Below are 19370 nucleotides of genomic sequence, written 5' to 3' on the forward strand. Positions count from 1 at the left end.
CATTTTATTTTTTAATCCTCATTTGAGGATATTTTTCCTTTTTTTTTTTTTTGCTCAGATAGAGTGGGAGGGAGAGAGAGAAAGAGAGAGAGAGAAAAATCGACGTGAAAGGGACACATTGGGTGGCTGCCTCCTGCACTACCCAACCAGGGCCGGGGACAAACTGCAACCAAGGTACATGCCCCTAGTGGGAGCCGAACCTGGGTCTCTCCGGACTGCAGGCCGATGCTCTAACTGCTGAGCCAAACTGGCCAGGGCTCCATTTTATTTTTTTAAAGGTTTTATTTTTTTATTGATTTTTAGAGAGGAAGGGAGAGGGAAAGAGAAATATTGACAAGAAAGCAAATCATTGATCACCTGTCCCCCGCACCCCCTGGCCAACCACCACCACTGGGAATTGAGTCCACAACCCAGGCATGTGCCCTGACCTGGAATCAAACCAGCAACCTGTTTTTTGTGTGTGTGTGTTTTGTTTTAGTACCAAATTACTTTATTTGAAGGAATGAAAAGATGTATGTGGATGATTTTGTACAAGGTATAGAAAAGGTAAAGGTAACTCCAACATGCATGTACTGCTTTGGTGACCAGGGAAGTCACCCCCATGGCTATGGGAAGGCAGCCTAAAGCTTAGCTCTAGCTCTCGTCACTGTCTCCCAGGGTGTGCTTGTCAAAGAGATCCTCTGCCATGCCAGTTTCAGGGGCCCCCAATCTGCACAAGTTGCTTAGGTAGTCACCCAGTTCTTTGATGGATTTCACTTGCTCATTCAGGTAGTGAGTTTCAAGGAAGTCACACAAGTGAGGGTCATTTTTGTCAGTGGCCAGTTTGTGCAAATCCAGTAGTGACTGATTTACACTTTTTTCTGAGTGTAATGCACACTCCACTGCATTCAGCCCGTTCTCCCAGTCATCACAGTCTGGTTTCTTGATATCCTGGAGGTTCTGCAGCTTCATCAGTTTCTTAGCATGTTCCCTCTCTTCCTGAGATTGGTGAAGAAAATATTTGGCAAAGTTCTTCAAAGCCACATCATCGTGGTCAAAGTAGTAAGACATGGACAGGTAGACGTAGGAAGCGTAGAGCTCCAGGTTGGTCTGGCTGTCAGCAACCTTTTTTTGGTGCATGTGGTGACGCCAGCCAACTGAGCCACACTGACCAGGGCTGCCCATTTATTATTAAGTGACAAATGTTGAAAGCTACCAGTGTCCATAAAGGTTATTTGCTTGTCAATTCTATTGATCTTTTTTGTTGTTGTTTTTTTAGAGAGAGAGAGATAGAAACATCGATGCATGACATACATCGATCGACTGCCTCCTGCACACTGGAGATTGACCCAGAACTTCTCAGTTCATGAGACAACACTCAATCCAGTGAGCCACATTGTACAGACTTGTCAGTTCTATTTGTAACAACAAATATAATTAAATTAACTAGATACTATTTCACAATAGTATACAATAGTATACAAATATAACTGTGTTGTACCCCTGAAAGTAATATAGTGTTACATGTCATTTTTATCTAAAAAATATATAAGTAAATTATGGATTATAAATTTTAGTTGTTTCTTTCTTTTTTTCTTTTTAATTCTTCCCCAAGGATATTCTTAATGATTTGAGAGAGAGAGAGATTGATGTGAGAGAGAACATCGACTGGTTGCCCTCCGTATACACACTGACCAGGGATCAAACCTACGACCTTTTGATGTAAGGGATTAACGCTTGAATCAACTGAGGCACACCAGCTTGGGCATAAATTTTAGTTTTAAATATTTCTAACTCTGTATGATCTAATATGGCTAGTGTGAATTGAGATGTGCTATTAGTGTAAAATGCACAGTATGTTTTGAATGCTTAGTACAAAAAAGCATGTAAGATGGATGAAAGGGTTCCAAAGATAAAAACTCCCAGTTATAGAATAAATAAGTCATGTTGATTAAATGTACAGCATGGTGACTACAGTTAATGTTACTGTATTACATATGTGAAAGTTGCTAAGAGAATAGATCTTAAAAGCTCTTATCAAAAGAAAAATTTTTTTTTGTAACTGTAAAGGACAGGTGTTAAGTAGACTTACTGTGTTGATCATTTCATAATGTATACACAAATCATGTTGTACACCTGAAGCTAATATACTGTTATGTCAGTTATACCTCAATTAAAAAAAATAAGATTTAAAAACCAAGTAAAAAGTATAAAATGTCAGGAGTTTTAAATATGGATTATATGTTAAAGTAACATTGGAATATATAGTGTTAAACAAATTATTGAAATTAATTTTGATCTCTCTTTTACTTTTATGAGGGAACTACTAGAAAATTTGAAATCCTGTGGCTCATTTTATTTTCTGTTGGACAGTGCTTTTCAAGAGCCAGTGCTCTAACAAGCTAATCAAGTAATATACAGGGTGGGGCAAAAGTAGGTTTACAGTTATTTGTATGGAAAATAGTAATAAATAATAATATAACAATAAACTGTGTTTGGTATATTTCCAACTATAAACCTACTTTGTCCCACCCTCTATAATCTATTTCTACATACCTAAATCAACAATGACTGTATTTGTAAAGTGGGATGAAAACATTTTGCATATTTTTTTACCTTGGATTTTTATTTTAATTTTTCAAAATCCTCACCCAAGGATATTTTTTCATTTATGATCAGATAGAGTGAAAGGGAGGAGGAGAGAGAGGGGGGAACATCGATGAGAGAGAGGGGGGAACATCGATGTGAGAGAGAGACATCGACTGGTTGCCTCCCGCATAACCCCCACCACCACCAGGGCTGGTGCCTGAACTGCAACCAAGGTATGCGCCCTTAACTGGAATTGAACCCACGACTCTGGTCCACGGGCTGAAGCTCTGACTGCTGAGCAAAACTGGCCAGGGCTTACCTTGGATATTTAAAAATAGTTGCAATTGTATCAATTTTTTTTTTTTTTGTGATTTTTGTATATCTATATGATATTGGAGGACATGCGTAAAAAATGCAAAGCTTTTAGCCAACTCCTAAATGAGAGATATACAGACAGTATTAATACTGTGAGCATTCCAAGGCCAAAGCTGTTGCTGGAATCATTGAAAAGCTATCTCAGAGACATTTAGGATTTTTATTTTACGAATATGTTTCAAGTGGGCAGAAAACAGTAAGCTGGAGGGCTTGAATAAAGCCCAGATAGGTAGTGGACTGCGTATGCTTAGTGGATGGTGAACAGGCCAAAATGATTTGAATCAAAGATTTCAGTGTAGGAGTGAGAGGACTGGAGAGTTAGGTCAACACTGAATATTGCAAGGACTCTGAAGCTATGGAAAGAAATCTGGATGAGTTTATATAGGTATTTAGGGGCCATAAAAGATACTTATGAAGTGGGAAGTGACATGAAAGCAATGTTTTTGGAGGATTGGTTTGATTATTTGTAGCTATTTTTCTGAAGAAGGTACATTGATATCCTAGAGAAACAGGGGGAAATAGGGAACAGGTTTGAGATAGAGGAAGGCAGAATCATCAAGACTTGCTGTTTGGGGGTGCCCTGGCCAGTGTGGCTTATTTGGTTGGAGCGTTACCCTGTACACTGAAAGTTCTCCGGTTTGATTCCTGGTCAGGGTGCATACGGGAAGCAACCGATGGATGTTTCTGTCTGTGTGTCTCTTTTCCTCTCTCTCTAAAATCAATAAAAACATATTCTCCAAAGAGGTTTAAAAAAAAAGGACTTAACTGTTCTTACTGTTTGGGGGAAAGTGAAAAGGAGAAATTGAAATTGACCTTGGTTCCCAAAATAACAATAAAAATAAAGGTATTTAGCTGTTTAGAATGTTTTATAGTTTTGAAACTGTAAGATAAAACCAATGCAGCCCTTTTTTGAGGAATGAAGGAATTTAAGATTCAGTGTTTAAAGAACTTGACCAGAATCAGTCTCCTTGTAGTAAGTGGTGGAGCTGAGTTGATCCCATGTCTTTTTCTTCCTAAGGTGCTCCAGTGCCTCCAGTTTTCTTGACTCTATTACTTTGCACAACCAGTCAATCACTAAGTTTTATTATTTGTTTCCTAAACATTTCTCAGATCTGCCAACTACTTCTTCTTTTTTCTTTTTCTTTTTTGTTCCAACTTCTTTCTGTACCACCTCCACCTTAGTTCAGGTGACTCATATCTTTCTGGATTGACATTTTCCTGAATTTACATCTAATCTCTGCTCTCTACCCTACCTCCTAAAACAAACAAGCAAATAAAAGCAGTTTTTTCCTAAAATTCAGCCATTGAGATCTTTCTAAATCAAAGAGCACTCTCTTACCTACATTTTAAGTAAAAGGTATACTTCTTAGCTTGGCCTTATAATGCTCTTTCATGATCATGCCCTTTTTCTGTGTTCATGCCTCCAGTTCACGATCACTTTGTTTTTCAGCTTTTTGTATCTGCAGCTAATTATGTAAGCAATGCCCTTCCTCCCTTTTTTTCTACTCCTCCCTCAATACCATACTTCAGATTTGGCTTAGTATAATTGTCTGTTTACTTGTCTACAACCACCCCTCCTATCTTCTTTCCTTACCTCTAACTCACCCATGGTCTTACCCCCTAAGAAGACTCACTTAAGTAGGCTCATTAAGGGCAGAGACTATCTGTTGCTTACTAATAGTGGACCCACAAAAATTTTTTGAATGGTTGAAAGTGTTTCTACTTGAAGATCCTTTTAAGTTGCAACTAGCTTTAGTGGAGAATAAAGAGTCTGAAAGAATGACTGAAAAAAATTAGTCCATCATTTCCCAACCTGTACTTCAGAGCACTTATATCCTACAAGATATTGTGTGTTTCATAAAGAAAGGTTCCATGATCAAATATATTAGGAAGTGCACATAGGAACAATCAGTAAAGGCTTTAAGAAGTCTTGCAGTAAACAACAAATTTTTTTTAATCCAGCATTTTCCTAAAGAAGTTAATTTATGGGACCTTTGTAGATAATATGCCCATAATTTCTCCTAGGTTACTAATGGGTTTTGGTGTTTGGAAAATGCTAAACTTGACTGGCATGTGTGTGTTCTTCATTTCCCTCAGGTCAAATTAATATAATTAAACAATATAATCATCATGCCCAAGGGATTTTTGGAGGAACTCCAGTTGTTTACAGTTAGAAGAGAATCTGAGGGAAGATAATAGCAATCTTCAAATATTTGAAGGTCCCAATAGAAGAGGAATTGAACGTATGAGAATAAGAGCAAGAACCAGGGAGGAGGGCAGATTTCCATTTTGTGTAAAGGTAGCTTTCTAATAATTAGAACTTTGGAAGGTAAGCAAATTTGTCCTTGCTGAAGGTTATCAAGCATCCATTTATAAGGATGCTATAGAAGAGTTTACTACAATAGATAAGGGATGGTTTTGAAGAGTAGTTTTCAGAAACAGTTTGAAAACCATTTGACTATTTCTGAGATATCTATCAACTTGGAATATATATTTCTTGATTTCTTTTTAATTCTATGAATCTATGTTGATCTGCAGTCTCAGTAAAGAAACCAAATATGTGTTTTGTAAAACAGTAGAAATTTTAATTGTATAGTTAAGTAGTTTTACTTTATGTTTTTTTTTATAGACTTTATTTTAGAGCAGTTTTAGATACACAGAAAAATTGAACACAAAGTATCCAAGTTCTCATATGCTCTGTTCTGCCACGATATACTATATCCTGCACAACAGTGGTACATTTGTTACAATTGATGAACCTACACTGTCACATCACAGATCACCCACAGGTCCATAGTCTACATTAGAGTTTACTCTTACTTGATATTGTTAAAGAAAATGTGAATATACCTACTCATATTAAAGTAGTTCTCAGTAGTTTCTTGCCTTAGTTTAGTCTTTTCTGATTCAGATACCTAAAAGATATTTAAAATCAACATCTTGTGGGGGAAGGGTCTTTTTAAATAATTTAAATGTTGCATTTTTTTGTTTTTTATTTTGCCAGCTAACAGTATTTTTTCTTCATTTTAAGTACCAAAAGAATTGGTGGAGCTCCATTTGAAGTTGATGAGGAAGATTGGCAAATCCGTTACAGCAGACAGATGGGAAAAATATTTGATCAAGGTAAATTTGTAAATTATCTTCTTTATTACTGAAATATTACTGTATCTAGCGTAAGTTTATGCTATGTTTTATAATGAACTTAACTTTTAAAAATTGCCCAGCCAGTGTGGCTCAGTGGATTGAGCATCATCCATGGACTGCGAGGTCCCAGTTTGATTCCCGGTCAGGACACATGCCAGGGATGGGGGCTTGATCCCTGGTGGGGGGTGTGCAGGAGGCAGCCAATTGATGTTTGTCTCTCACATCAATGTTTCTATCTCTCACTTCCTCTCTCTAAAAAAAAAAAACAATAAAAAATACATATTTAAAATAGTGTACTAAAAGTTGCAAAATATGACTTAGAAATTCGTATGATTACTCTTAGTATGTGATTCTCCTTTGCAGCTACTAAGCAATAGTCTTGAGTACTAAAGTTAGATTTCAGAGATATTATGTCTCTTTTGTTCCTAATACTGTGCTCAGGACTTCTCATGTCTTCTCTCATTTTATCCTTAAAATCATCCTTACCAAATCAAGTAAGATACAGATAAGGCCCAAGAAAGTCATCATTTCCTGGAGATCGCACAGTCTACATAGATAGCCAGAATGTGTCACTTACTTAACAGGTAAAATGTCCAGCCTGACCAATGTGGCTCAGTGGATTGAATGTCGTCCCTTTATCATATGGAGGAAATTCTCTTTTCCTAGTGTGTTGAGTATTTTTGTCATGGTAGGTGTTGGATTTTGTGAAATGTTTTTATCTGAATCTATTGAAATAACCCTTTGGATTTTGTTCTGTTATTATGGTGTGTTACATTGATTAATTTTTTTAATATATATATTTTTCTTTATTTATTTTAGGGAGAGAGGAAAGTAGAGAGAGAGAGAGAAACATTGATGAGAAAGAATGTTGACTGGCTGCCTCTTGCATGCTCCACACTGGGGATGGGGCCCGCAAGCTGGGCATGTGCCTTGACCAGGAATCGAACCAGCAACCTCTTGGTGCATAGGTCGACACTCAACCAGTGAACCGTATCGGCCAGGCTCATTGATTAATTTTTGTATGTTGAAACCTTGCAGTTCTGCAATGATTCCCTCTTGGTCATGGGCCATAATCTTCTTTTCATATGTTGCTAGATTGGTTTGTTGATTTATTTATTATTATTTTTTAAAATCCTCACCTGACGATATTTTTTCATTTATATTCAGATAGAGTGGGAGGGAGGGAGGGAAAGAAAAATATCTACATGAGAGAGACAACGTTGATTGGTTGCTTCCCGCACATCCCCGAGGTACATGCCCTTGACCAGAATCAAACCTGAGACTCCTTGGTCTTCGGTCTGACACTCTAACCTCTGAGCCAAAGCGGCCAGGGCGGTTTGTTGATTTGTTTTTGAGGATTTGTGTGCCAGTATTTATAAGAGATATTTGTTGATTTTGTTGTTGTTATTGTTTTAAGATGTCTTTGTCTGGTTATGGTATTTGGGTAATACTGGCCTCATAGAATGGATTGAGAAATATTTCTTCTTCTTTCATTTTTTTGAAGTGTTTATGAAGTATTAGTGTTAATTCTTTAAAAACTTACTAGAATTTAGTAGTGAAGCCATCTGGGCTTAGGCTTTTTTTTTCTTTTGATTAAATTTATTGGGGCGACTTTGGTTTCTTATATAGGTTTCGGGTATACAATTTCATGATACATCATCTGTATATTGCAGTGTGTGCCTACCACCCAAAATCAAATCTTCCATCACCATATATTTAACCCATTTTACCTTTTACTACTCCCACAACCCCGTTTCCTCTGGTAACCACCATACTGTTGTCTGTGTCTATGAGTCTTTGTTTCCTTGTTTGTTCATTTGTTGCTTTTAGTTTTGTATCAGACCTATGAGTGAAATCATAATGCTTCTTGACTTTTTCTGTCTGACTTATTTTGCTTTGTATGATATTCTCAAGTTCTATCCATGTTGTTGCAAATGGCAGTATTTCATCTTTTCTTATGGCTGAGTAGTATTTTATTGTATGTATGTACCACATCTTTATCCAGTCATTTATCGAAGGACACTTTGGTTGTTTCCATGTCTTGGCCACATGACTAATGCTGCAGTGAACATAGGGGTGCATATAACTTTGCAAATTAATGTTTTCAAATTTTGGGGTAGATACCCAGAAGATGGATTGCTGGGTAATTCTGTTCTTAATTTTTTGAGGAGCCTCCATACTGCTTTCCATAGTGGCTGTATCAGTTTACATGCCCACAAATGGTGAATGAGGGATCCTTTTTTTCCCACAACCTCTTCAACACTTGTCTTGTTGATAATCATTCTAACAGGTGTGAAGTGGTATCTCATTGTAGTTTTGATTTGCATTTCCCGAATAGCTAGTGATGTTGAGCATCTTTTCATATATCTGTTGGCCATTCGTGTGTCTTCTTGGGAGAAGTATCTGTTCAGGTCCTCTGCCCATTTTTTAATTGGATTGTTTGTTTGGAATTGAGTTGTTATGAGTTCTTGATATGTTTTGGACATTAACTCCTTGTCACAGCTGTGTGAAATTTCTTCTCCCATTCATTTAGTTGCCTTTTGTTTTGTTGGCAGTTTCTTTTGCTGTGCAGAAGCTTTTTAGCTTGATATAGTCCCATTAATTTATTTTTGCCTTTACTTCCCTTGTCTTTGGAGTCAGATTCATAAAATCCTCTCTCAGACCGAGGTCCATAAGTTTAGTACCTATGTTTTCCCCTATATAATTTGTTTTAAGTCTTGTATTTAGGTCTTTGATTCATTTTAAATTAATTTTTATATATGGGGACAAATAGTTTAGTTTCATTCTTTTGCATGTGGCTTTTCAGTTTCCCTAGCACCATTTATTTATTTATTATTGATTTTAGGGAGGAAAGGAGAGGGGAGAGAGACAGAGAAATATCGATATGAGATCAATTGGTTGCCTCCTGTGTGTGCTCCAACCCGGGAATCAAACCCATGATGTTCTGTTGCATGAGACAATGCTCCAGCCAACTGAGCCACCACTCCAAACAACTGAGCCACACCGGCTAGGTCGAATGAGTAGAAATTTGATAGGAAATTACTAGTAGCTTAGCTTCACTATAATGTAAAGCACCTAGAGAGTGGCAGTGAGTGGCGGCCTAGGGGTCATTTGAATGGGAGTTAATGTTATAATCATCTCAGCAATGAGGACACCTGAATTATGGTTTTGGTAATAGGGATGGAAAGGAGAGAGTGGACGTGAAAGCTATTTAAACAATAGAATCAATAAGTCTTTGTAGCTGATATGAAAGGGAAAGACAGAGGTGTCTACCAAAGACATTTATTTATCTTGCACTTGCCAACATATATTCTCCAATATCATCCAGAATGTAAAGGGACCCGAAAATCTAGCTGGTGACTTTTTTACTTCAAAGGTGGAATTACCCTTCTAAAAATAAAGAAACACAGTGAGTGGAAATTTCAACTAGCAGTTCTGTGAGGACCTGTTAAGCCCTTGCCTAGTCAGATAGGCCTTGGCCTTATGGAGCTTCATATTCCTTTTACTTGGTGAGTCACAAAGAATTTTTCTGCCAATAATCTCTCATATTTCTATGAAATTCCTCTATTTCCTGTGGTTGTTAATGATTTTAGATACCACATGAGCAATTTCAGACACCTTATAATGTGGATAATGAATATTGCCATGTTAATAAACAGATACCTATCTTCAACAAATTCAGTACCTATGCCTATACTTCTCTACTGCCCTGCCTCTTGCCCATATAAAGGCATTGAAAAGTAATGGAAAGCCGGTTTTTGATACATTATTTTTTTAAAGAAAATCCTGTTTGATTTCCTTTAGCCTCAGAATAATTTCTAGGAGACTGATGTTATTATTATTGCTTTTTCTTTGATTGTGTGATTTTTTTCAGTGCATGCCACACAATTATTTAGAAATAGTTTTGCAAAGACATACTATCATATTGAATGTAATCATTGACTTTAAAAGACTCTGATATCAAGAAATGTTAAAAAATATAAAAATAAATATGCTTCTTAGAATAAGCAAATAGTATTTTCTGAGGCTTAATACTTGAGGGATACTGACATTCAGTAGAACATAACCTAATGTGTCTCTTCTGGGGTATTTCTAAACCCCTCAGTAGAAAATGACCTCATTCATTTGTCCCTCAAAAATAAAGGAAAGGTAAGGGGTAATCTTTGTCCCTTGTTCTCTAGTAACCCTTTTAGAAATCTTTTGAAAGTGAATAAGTTTGGCAGTAGATGGCCTTAAGCTAAATATCAGAAAGACTTATTGCTTTTACTCCTGAGGAAGTTATAAGGGCCATCTTTATTGTTTGTTAATTTGGACATATTTTGACAAGGATTAGATATTTCTCTACTGCTATATTTATTTTTCAAAAGTAAACTAAAGTTGTTGCCTTTAATTGTCTTGTTAGTATGTTAATTAGTATTTTTCTTTTTTTTGATATAATTGATAGAATAAAAACTGCCATATTAAAGTATATTAATTAATTGCTAGTATAGTTGCTATGTTGTGCAACCATGACCACTAAAATTCCAGAACATTTCATCCCTCTAAAAAGAGATTTTGGTACTCATTAGCAATCAGCTGTAATCATAACTCCTCTACCCATTTCCCTGGCAACCACTAATCTACTTTTTCTGTCTCTAGGGATTTGCCTGTTTTGGACATTTCTTACATATGGAATCATAAAATATGTGGCCTTTGTGTCAGACTTCTTAGCCTAATGATTTCAAGGTTTATCCTTAATTGTAGCATGTATCGGTATTTCATTCCTTTTTATTGCCAAATACTATTCCATTGTACGGATTATACCACATTTTATTTTTTTATGTTTTTATTGATTTTTTTTTTTTAGAGAGAGTGGAAGGGAGAAAGGGATGGAAACATCGATGTGAGAAACATCGGCCTTCTGCATGGCCGCTACTGAGGGTCAAGCCCAAAACCAGGCATGTGCCCTAACCCGGAATCTATCTGGGACCTCTCAGTCCATGGGACGACACTCAATCCACTGAGCCACAGCAGCTGGGCTGTACCACATTTTATTTATTCATCAGTTGATCATTGGAATTTTTGTTACTTTTTGTTTATTAGGAATAGTGCTACTATGAATATTAGTGTACAAGTGTTTTTTCATGTATTTTTATTTCTGTTACGTATGTACCTTAGAATGTAATTGCTGGGTCATATGATAATTTTATTGCCAGACCTTTCCGTAGCTGCTGTACCATTTAATGTTCCCACCAGCAATTTATGAAGGTTTCAATTTCTCCAAAACTTAATAATGAGAAGAGCTGATATTTGAGAGCTTACTATACTCTGCCTTATGCTTTTTTACATACATTATCTTTTAATGCATAACACAAACAGATAATAGAGAATTAAGTAACTCCCAAGGTCACATAGATAGTAGATACTGAAGCAAAGATTGAACTCAGGTTTGTCTAATGCCATAGAATGAATACTTAATGCTTTATATTTTGGAAAGCATTTTCACATCATTTTAACATTGTAAAATGTTCCTTAAAGAGTATCATTTCCTCTGCGGCAGTGTATGAGCACCCATAATTTGCCATCATAAATGAATTGCATGTGGCAGTATAAAAAGAGCACTCACTGGATTTGTAACAGGAGAAAATCTAAAATCTGCTAATTACTAGGTGTATAAGTTTAATTTAGTTACTTAGCTTCTTTGACCCTCTGTTTCCTCATGAAAGTATATGTGAATACTCTGAGCAGAATGCCTGTCAAATAGTTGGGACCTAGTAAACATTGTTTAAATATTAATAATTATCAGAGAAACAGCAGAGCAATTTTAAGGGCGTTTTTCTTTTTTCTGGCTTGCGTTACTTTGGAAATTGACAGCAACTTGTCAAATTATTCACATTCGTGCATATAGAAATGTTGGGTTGCATTTTCTTTAGTTTTCTTTTGAATTCCTGTGTGACTTCAGGTGGTCCAGTGAATTTTTCCCCCTCCCTTTGGTTACTCCTCACCTGAGGATATTTTTCCATTGCTTTTTTAGATAGAGTGGGAGGGAGGGAGAGAGAGAAAGAAACAAACAAACATTGATGTGAGAGAGACACATCTATTGGCTGCCTCCTGCCTGACCCCTACCGGGGCAGGGGATTGAACCTGCAGCCCAGGTTCATGCCCTTGATCAGTAATTGAGCCCTCAACCCTTTGGTCCTCAGGCCGACACTCTCACTGCTGAGCCAAACTGGCCAGGGCCAGTGAATGTTTTATTTGATAATAATATACCTGAAGGCTTTTCCAAAGAGAAACAAGCAGTAATTCCTTAATTAAGGCTGGGAAACCTATTGCAGATGTGGCCTTGAGTAGACTTCAGGAACCTGCTTCTCCCCTCCAGAGATGTTTTTCAAGTGTGCACACTGGTATTGGTCATGAACTTTCAATTATATACTCAGAAGTTTGCTCCTCATAGCCACAGTTACTTACCTAGTAAACATACCTATAACTCTGGTATCTGTGTGTTTTGAAAGAAGTTACATAAAAATAGAAATTTAAAGTTACTTTGCATTGCTTGAGCTAAGTGAATAATCCTGGGAAGTAAACATAGAACCTCCAAATTAAATTCCTAAATATAAAGACTTTAGGAACACATTAAAAAATATTGTGTTAATGATATGTATATGTCTTAATTCTTGTCTGAGTTAAAAATGAGAGGATGGCTCAACTGGTGTGGCTCAGTGGTTGAGCATCGACCCATGCACCAAGAGGTCTCCAGTTCGATTCCTGGTCAGGGCACATGCCCAGGTTGTGGGCCTGGTCCCCAGTGGGGGGCATGCAGGAGGCGGCCAGTTGATGTTCTCTCTCATTGATGCTTCTATCTCTCTCTCTTTCCATTCCTCTCTCTAAAATCAATAAAGAAAATATATTTAAAAAAAAAAAGAAAATGAGAGGATGGGGTATATTGGATTTATTGAGTACTCATTGCATTATTTTACAAACTTTATTTTGACTGTTGCTTATAGTGTGAAAATACATATTTGTTGAATTTTAACAACTTGAAAAATGCAGAGGACACTGCCTCATACCATATGTAAAAATGAACTAACGATGCATCAACAACCTAAATAAAAGTGTGAAAACTTCTTAGAATAAAACATGGGGATAAATCTTCATGACCTTGGATGTGGCAATAGGTTTTTAGATACGACACCAAAGGCATGAGCAACAAGAAGAAAAAATAGATTAATTCAACTTTATCAAAATTAAAAACTTTTAAAGTGACATTACGAAGAAAGTGAAACAACAACCTACAGAATGGAAGGAAATATTTGCAAATTATATAACTGATAAAAATTAAAAAATCAGACTCGAAAGGAACTCCTAAAACTCAACAACAAACAGACAACTCTATTTAAAAATGAGCAAGGTTTTGAGTAGACATTTCTCCAGAGATATACAAAGATCAGTAAATTAGCACATAAAAAGGTGCTGAACATTATTAGTTATTGGGGAAATGCAAATCAAAACTACAGTGAGATACTACTTTATACCTAATAGGATGGCTATTTGTTTTTTTTAAAGAGGACAATAATAAGCGTTGGTAAGCCCAGCTGTTGTGGCTCAGTGGTTGAGCGTCGACCCATGCACCAAGAGGTCATCAGTTCGATTCCTGGTCAGGGCACGTGCCCAGTGGGGGGCATGCAGGAGGTGGCCAGTCAATGTTCTCTCTCATGGATGTTTCTGTCTCTCTCTCCCCCTCGCCTTCCTCTCTCTCTCAAATCAATAAAGAAAAAAAAATTTTTTTAGGTGTTGGTAAGGTTGTAGAGATGTTGAAAGCCTCATACGTTCTGATAAGAGTGCAAAGTGGCATAGCTGCTGCAAGAAAGTTTGGCAGTTTCTCAGAAAGCTAAGCATAGAATTGGCATAGGACCCAGCAATCCCACACCTAGCTATATATTCAAAAGAATCAAAAACAAATATTTGTATGTCAGTGTTTATTGCAACATAATTTGAAATAGCCAAAAGGTTGAAACAACCCTGGTGTTCATCAACAGATAAATAGATAAACAAAATGTGGTATATTCATACAATGGAATATTTTTATCCCTAAAAAGGAATGAAATTGTGATATGTGCTACAACATGGATAAACCTTGGAAACAATATGCGAAGTGAAAAGCCAGACACAAAAGAACAATAAAGGATTGTTCCATTTATATGAACTATCCAAAATAGGCAAATTCATAGAGACAGAAAAGCAATTTATGGATTACCAGGTACTGCAGGCTAGGAGGCATATGGGGAGTTACAATTGATTAATGGTTAAAGAGTTTCTGTTTGGGTGATAAAAAAAGTTTTAGAAATAAAAAGTGGTAGTGGTTATACAACATTGTGAATGTAATCAACGCCACTGAATTTATACACTAAATGGTTAAAATTGCAAATTTTATTTTTATTATATACATATTTCCACAAGAAAATTTATAAAAATACAACAGGGAATTTTCTCTAAGTCTAGTAGTAATCTTAGCTTCAATATAATCACTGTAGTATTGGATATAGAACATAACAAGGGAAACTGCTTAGTATAACATAGGGTTAAGTAGCCAGAAAATGAAAAGTAGGAATTTAAATCACTCACCAATGATTTTATTGAAATCTTAGACATGTTTGCTTATATATATTTATATATATCTGAAACAAAAGTGTCATGAAATAGTTTTTATGTACAGCTTGAAGAATACTGATCCACACTTCCTGCCAGCTCTTAATTCCTTCTCTTTTTCCTCGTGTTCCAATTGGTTCTTGTCGTGATTCTCTTGAACCATTTTCAGGTTTGCATTTATATCAGGTAGCTATGGCACAATGAGTATCTGATAGGCATCTTCTTTATCTTTTACTAGCAACAAAACCTCCATTTTACAGATGAAGATCCTGAAATTCAGAGAGGTAATTGACTTAACTCGAGATCACACTGATGATAGAGAGAGCCAGGATCTGACTCTCAATCTGTTTGATACTAAAGCCTTATTGCCTTTTATGTCTAGACGAGTGATATAAAATGGATTACTTAGAAGGAAGTACTTACATTCTTTTTATTTTAGGTACATGGTTTCTATTAATTGTACCAAAAATATAAAGTTGTTATGATAGAGATTTATTTTTCTTGCTAGATACTTTCAAGGCACCTTTTTGTTGACTAAAACTTCAGAACAGATTACTTTTGAGTATAGTTTCTCAAATTTTTGACGTATAAATGTGCCCCATATATAGGTTAACTGAGATTCCAGCTGCCTGTCCCACTAATCCTGAGATCCTTTAGCAGGAGTCGTAGTATCTTATTTATCCTGGTTTCAGTCACTGTCTGGCACACAATACATTTCTGATAAAATGATTGTGGATTGAACTAATTAATTGATGCATGTCCATGCTCTGGTCAGTTGTTTGGATTTTGGTGGTCTTTTAATTTTCATAATCATGTTGCTTGAGAAAACTTGCCATTGAAATATTTCATATATGTATGTGTTTTTTAAGGAATTAAAGAAACATCCTTTCTTTGTAACCTTTAATGCATTATCATAGACAGTATTCTCATATATTCCATCATAATAGATTATCTCAGTAGTTATACCAAAGAACATTGATAAAGTAAATATTTATTGAATGTCCACTTTCAGCAAGGCCTTGTATATGGTAGGTACTATAGGAAATGGAAAGATGAATCATACTTTCTTTTGCTTTAACAAATCTTGTAGTTTTACAGGAACCCACCTCTAATCAAATAATGTATGAGAAAGTTCTATTGTAAATAGTAAAACCATATATTAAACATAAAGCTTGTTACTGCTTTTATAAGATGAGTACACTACCAATCAGAATCTGCCTTTTCTTGATTATCCTTTGCTTAGCCTAACTCAGGCTTCATCACCTTTCTCTTGAATTGTTGCAAAACAGGCTTTAGTTGGTCTCCTTAATCTCAGAATTTATTCTCCTGTCTGTCTTGCACGGCAAAACAGAACTATTTTCTATCAATACTTCCAAATACATGTTGAGCCCCCATATTTGTAAGCCATGACCTACTTTCACAGCCTGCTCACTACTTTCCTTCACAGCCTTGTCTCCGCCCACTCCCATCCTCAGGCACTCAAGATCTAGGGCTCTAGGACTCAACATAAAGAACTCCTCTATTCACCTTCACATCGACAATCACATCACCACTCACATTCCTGTTGCTTTTCATATTCTGTTTTTTTCTTCCTGAAATGCTCTTTACCTCCTTGACTGGTAAAACATCTTTCATCCTTCAGGTCCTAGCATAAATATCATCACTTCAATAAAAAACCTTCTTTAATTTCCCTTCATCCATAGGCTGAATTAGGGTTTCTCTCTTCTGTGTTTTTATAATTGTGTCAGTTATTTAGTTTGTAGATAACTCACTACTTGTTTACATGATTCATTCTCATTCTCTCTCTCTCTCTCTCTATTTCTCTTCTGACTTTCCTAGAACTGAGACTGACTGTTAATTCGTCTTTGCCCTCCTAGGACTTAATATGCTCAGTAAATGCCTGGTTTAGTCCTCTAGAAAGTATATTATATGTAAAACAATTGGACATATTTAAATACTGGGTCAGGGAAACTTGGTGAGGTGTAATTTGAGCTAGATGATTTACAATTCTCCGTCTGGCCTTTGTCCACGGCTCCATTGATGACAGTTGACCTGATTGGTATTTTAAATGTATACTGCTTTTACCGTAAATGACTAAAGATGGTAATTCCTATTTGTCTCATTCCTTAGCTGAAGTACATATCCTCCTGAGAATAGCAATGCACCTGTCCAACACTTGCGAAAATTGACTAATATTTTAAAGCAGTTAGAACAGTACTTGGCACGTGGTAAACATGCAATAAATGCTAGCTGTTTTTATTCTAGTAAGAATTTATAACATTCTGCCCTGGCCGATTTGGCTCAGCGGTTAGAGCGTCGGCTTGCAGTCCTGAGAGACCCGGGTTCGGTTCCCGCTAAGGGCACGTATCTCGGTTGCAGTTTGTCCCCAGCCCTGGTTGGGTCGTGTGGGTGGCAACCACTCGACGTGTCCCTTTCACGTCGATGTTTCTCTCTCTCTCTCTCTCTCTCTTTCTCTCTCTCTCCCCCTCCCACACTCTATCTGAACAAAAAAAAAAAAAAGAATTTATAACATTCTTTGAGATGTGTTATGTTGGCTATAGAAATTTATTACTGGTTAACTAAAAAGAATTTTTGAATTATGGTGCAGCATTATTTTTGTATGTCGCTCATTTATTCATTAGTATTTGTCTTGTACTTGCTGTATGTTTCATACTTTGTCACAGGTTAGGGATATGAAGATGAGTAGACATAACCCTTGACTTATCAGTGTTCGGCCATAAAATTCTTCTTGACTTAGATTTGAAAAGATCCACTGGAAAGATCTGTGAACCAGGAGACTCTGCTCAGTAACTTTGAGTAAGACACTTACCTCAAGCTCATTAGGTACAAAAGAGATATCTTGTTAACTCCCTTCTCTCAGGTATTCTCTTAATACCTTAGTCAAGCCTGACCGGTGTGGCTCAGTGGTTGAGCGTCGACCCCTGCACCAAGAGGTCGCTGGTTTGATTCCTGGTCAGGGCACATGCCCAGGTTATGGGCCAAATCCCCAGTGGGGGGCCTGTAGGAGGCGGCCAGTTGATGTTCTCTCTCATCAGTATTTCTCTCTCTAAAATCACTAAAGATTAAATAAAAATTTTTTTTCATCTATTAAAAAAAAAAGCACTTTAGTCAAAGTACTTTTATTCTTCCATTTGGTCAAGCCAAGGAATCTAGGTGTCACTTTCAGGTTTTCTTTCCAATCACCCTCCATCCACATCTGTTCTATAAAAAGTCCTGATGATTTAGCCTCCAAAATACAGCCATCCACGTCTTTCTGTTCTCACCATTACGATCATAGTTCATGTCATCATTATCTCTTACCTTAAAATGGGTTTTTAGTTTCCATTCTTTCCCCTCTGCAATCCATTTTTCATAGAACAGCCATTTTTGAAACATAAATCATAAATTTCCCCATTTAAAATCCTCTGTTGGCTTCCCCCATCACATTTGAAATAAAATCTTAATTCCTTATCCTTGCCTAAATAATTTGACCCTTGGTTATCTCTTTAACCTTATCTTTTGCTACTTTCCCCCTCATTCTACTTCAGTGATTTTCAACCCTTTTCACCTCATGGCACACATAAACTGATTACTGAAATTCTACAGTACAACAACAACGACAATCTTATTTTTTGCCAATCTGACTAAAAAAAAATATAGTCTGGCCAGTGTGCCTCAGTGGTTGAGCCCGCCAGTTCGATTCCTGGTCAGGACACATGCCTAGGTTGTGGGCCCGAACCCCAGTGGGGGGCATGCAGGAGGTGGCCAGTCCATGTTCTCGCTCATGGATGTTTCTGTCTCTCTCTCCCTTTCACTTTCTCTCTCTCTAAAATAAAATAAAATAAATTTAAAGTATAATTTTGATCTATTCGCACTGGATGGCTATTGTTGTGTTGTCTTTTTTTTTTTTTTTTTTTTTTTGGTATGTGCCCTTAGCAGAAACTGAACCTGGGACTCTCTGGTCCACAGGCTGATGCTCCGACTGCTGAGCCAAACCGGCCAGGGCTGTGTTGTCATTTTTTAATCTGACAATCTAAGGGGAAAGAAGTCAGTGCTCCTGACCAAATAGTCAGGTATGCTATGTCTCAAAGATTCTTATGGCACACCACACTGGGTAAAAATTGCTTTTCTACTTTGTTTATACCTTCTAATCTTTCTGTTTTTTTAATATGCCAAACTTTAAGGCCTTTTTTTTTTTTGCTAACTTGTTTCTTCTGCCTGAAACATTACTCCTCCAGATCATCTTGTGGCTCATTTCTATTTTATGTTTCAATTTTTTGTGTCAAATGTCAACTCTTTAAATTGAGGTTTTCTTCCATGGTGGGGTAGCTCAGTCTGTTAGAGAGCCGTCCCGATACGCCAAAATTGCAGGTGTGATCCCTGGTCAGGGCACATACAAAAATCAACCAGTAGCCCTGGTCAGTTTGGTTCAGTGGTTAGAGTGTCAGCCTGCTGACCAATGAGTTTTGAGTTTGGTTCTGGTCAAGGGCTTGTGCCTCGGTTGCAGTTTGTCCCTGGGCCTGGTTGGGTCATGTGGGAGGCAGCCAGTAAATGTGTTCCTCTCACATTGATGTTTCTCTCCCTCTCTCTGCCTTTCTCCTTCCTACTCTATCTGATGATAACTAGAAAAATATTCTCTGGTGAGGATTTAAAAAAAA

General features: G+C 36.9%; 1 protein-coding gene across 17 annotated transcripts in view; it reads left to right on the plus strand.

Annotated features, from left to right (window-relative positions):
• Window positions 1–19370, plus strand: part of RSF1 (remodeling and spacing factor 1) — a 125365-nt gene that overhangs the window by 45466 nt on the left and 60529 nt on the right. For 7 of the 17 annotated variants that reach the window (XM_036259002.1, XM_036259003.1, XM_036259004.1 and 4 more), the window contains one exon: window positions 5975–6066. In XM_036259002.1, coding sequence (XP_036114895.1) covers window positions 5975–6066 — 92 coding nt within the window. Of the gene's footprint in view, window positions 1–316; window positions 415–5040; window positions 5273–5968; window positions 6067–6582; window positions 6672–9415; window positions 9597–14950; window positions 14997–18679; window positions 18786–19370 lie in introns of those variants that run through there. The other 10 variants (XM_036259010.1, XM_036259011.1, XM_036259006.1 and 7 more) reach the window with 9 other exon arrangements.

Source organism: Molossus molossus, unplaced genomic scaffold (genome assembly GCF_014108415.1).
Source record: "Molossus molossus isolate mMolMol1 unplaced genomic scaffold, mMolMol1.p scaffold_m16_p_13, whole genome shotgun sequence".
Taxonomy (NCBI): Eukaryota; Metazoa; Chordata; class Mammalia; order Chiroptera; family Molossidae; genus Molossus; species Molossus molossus.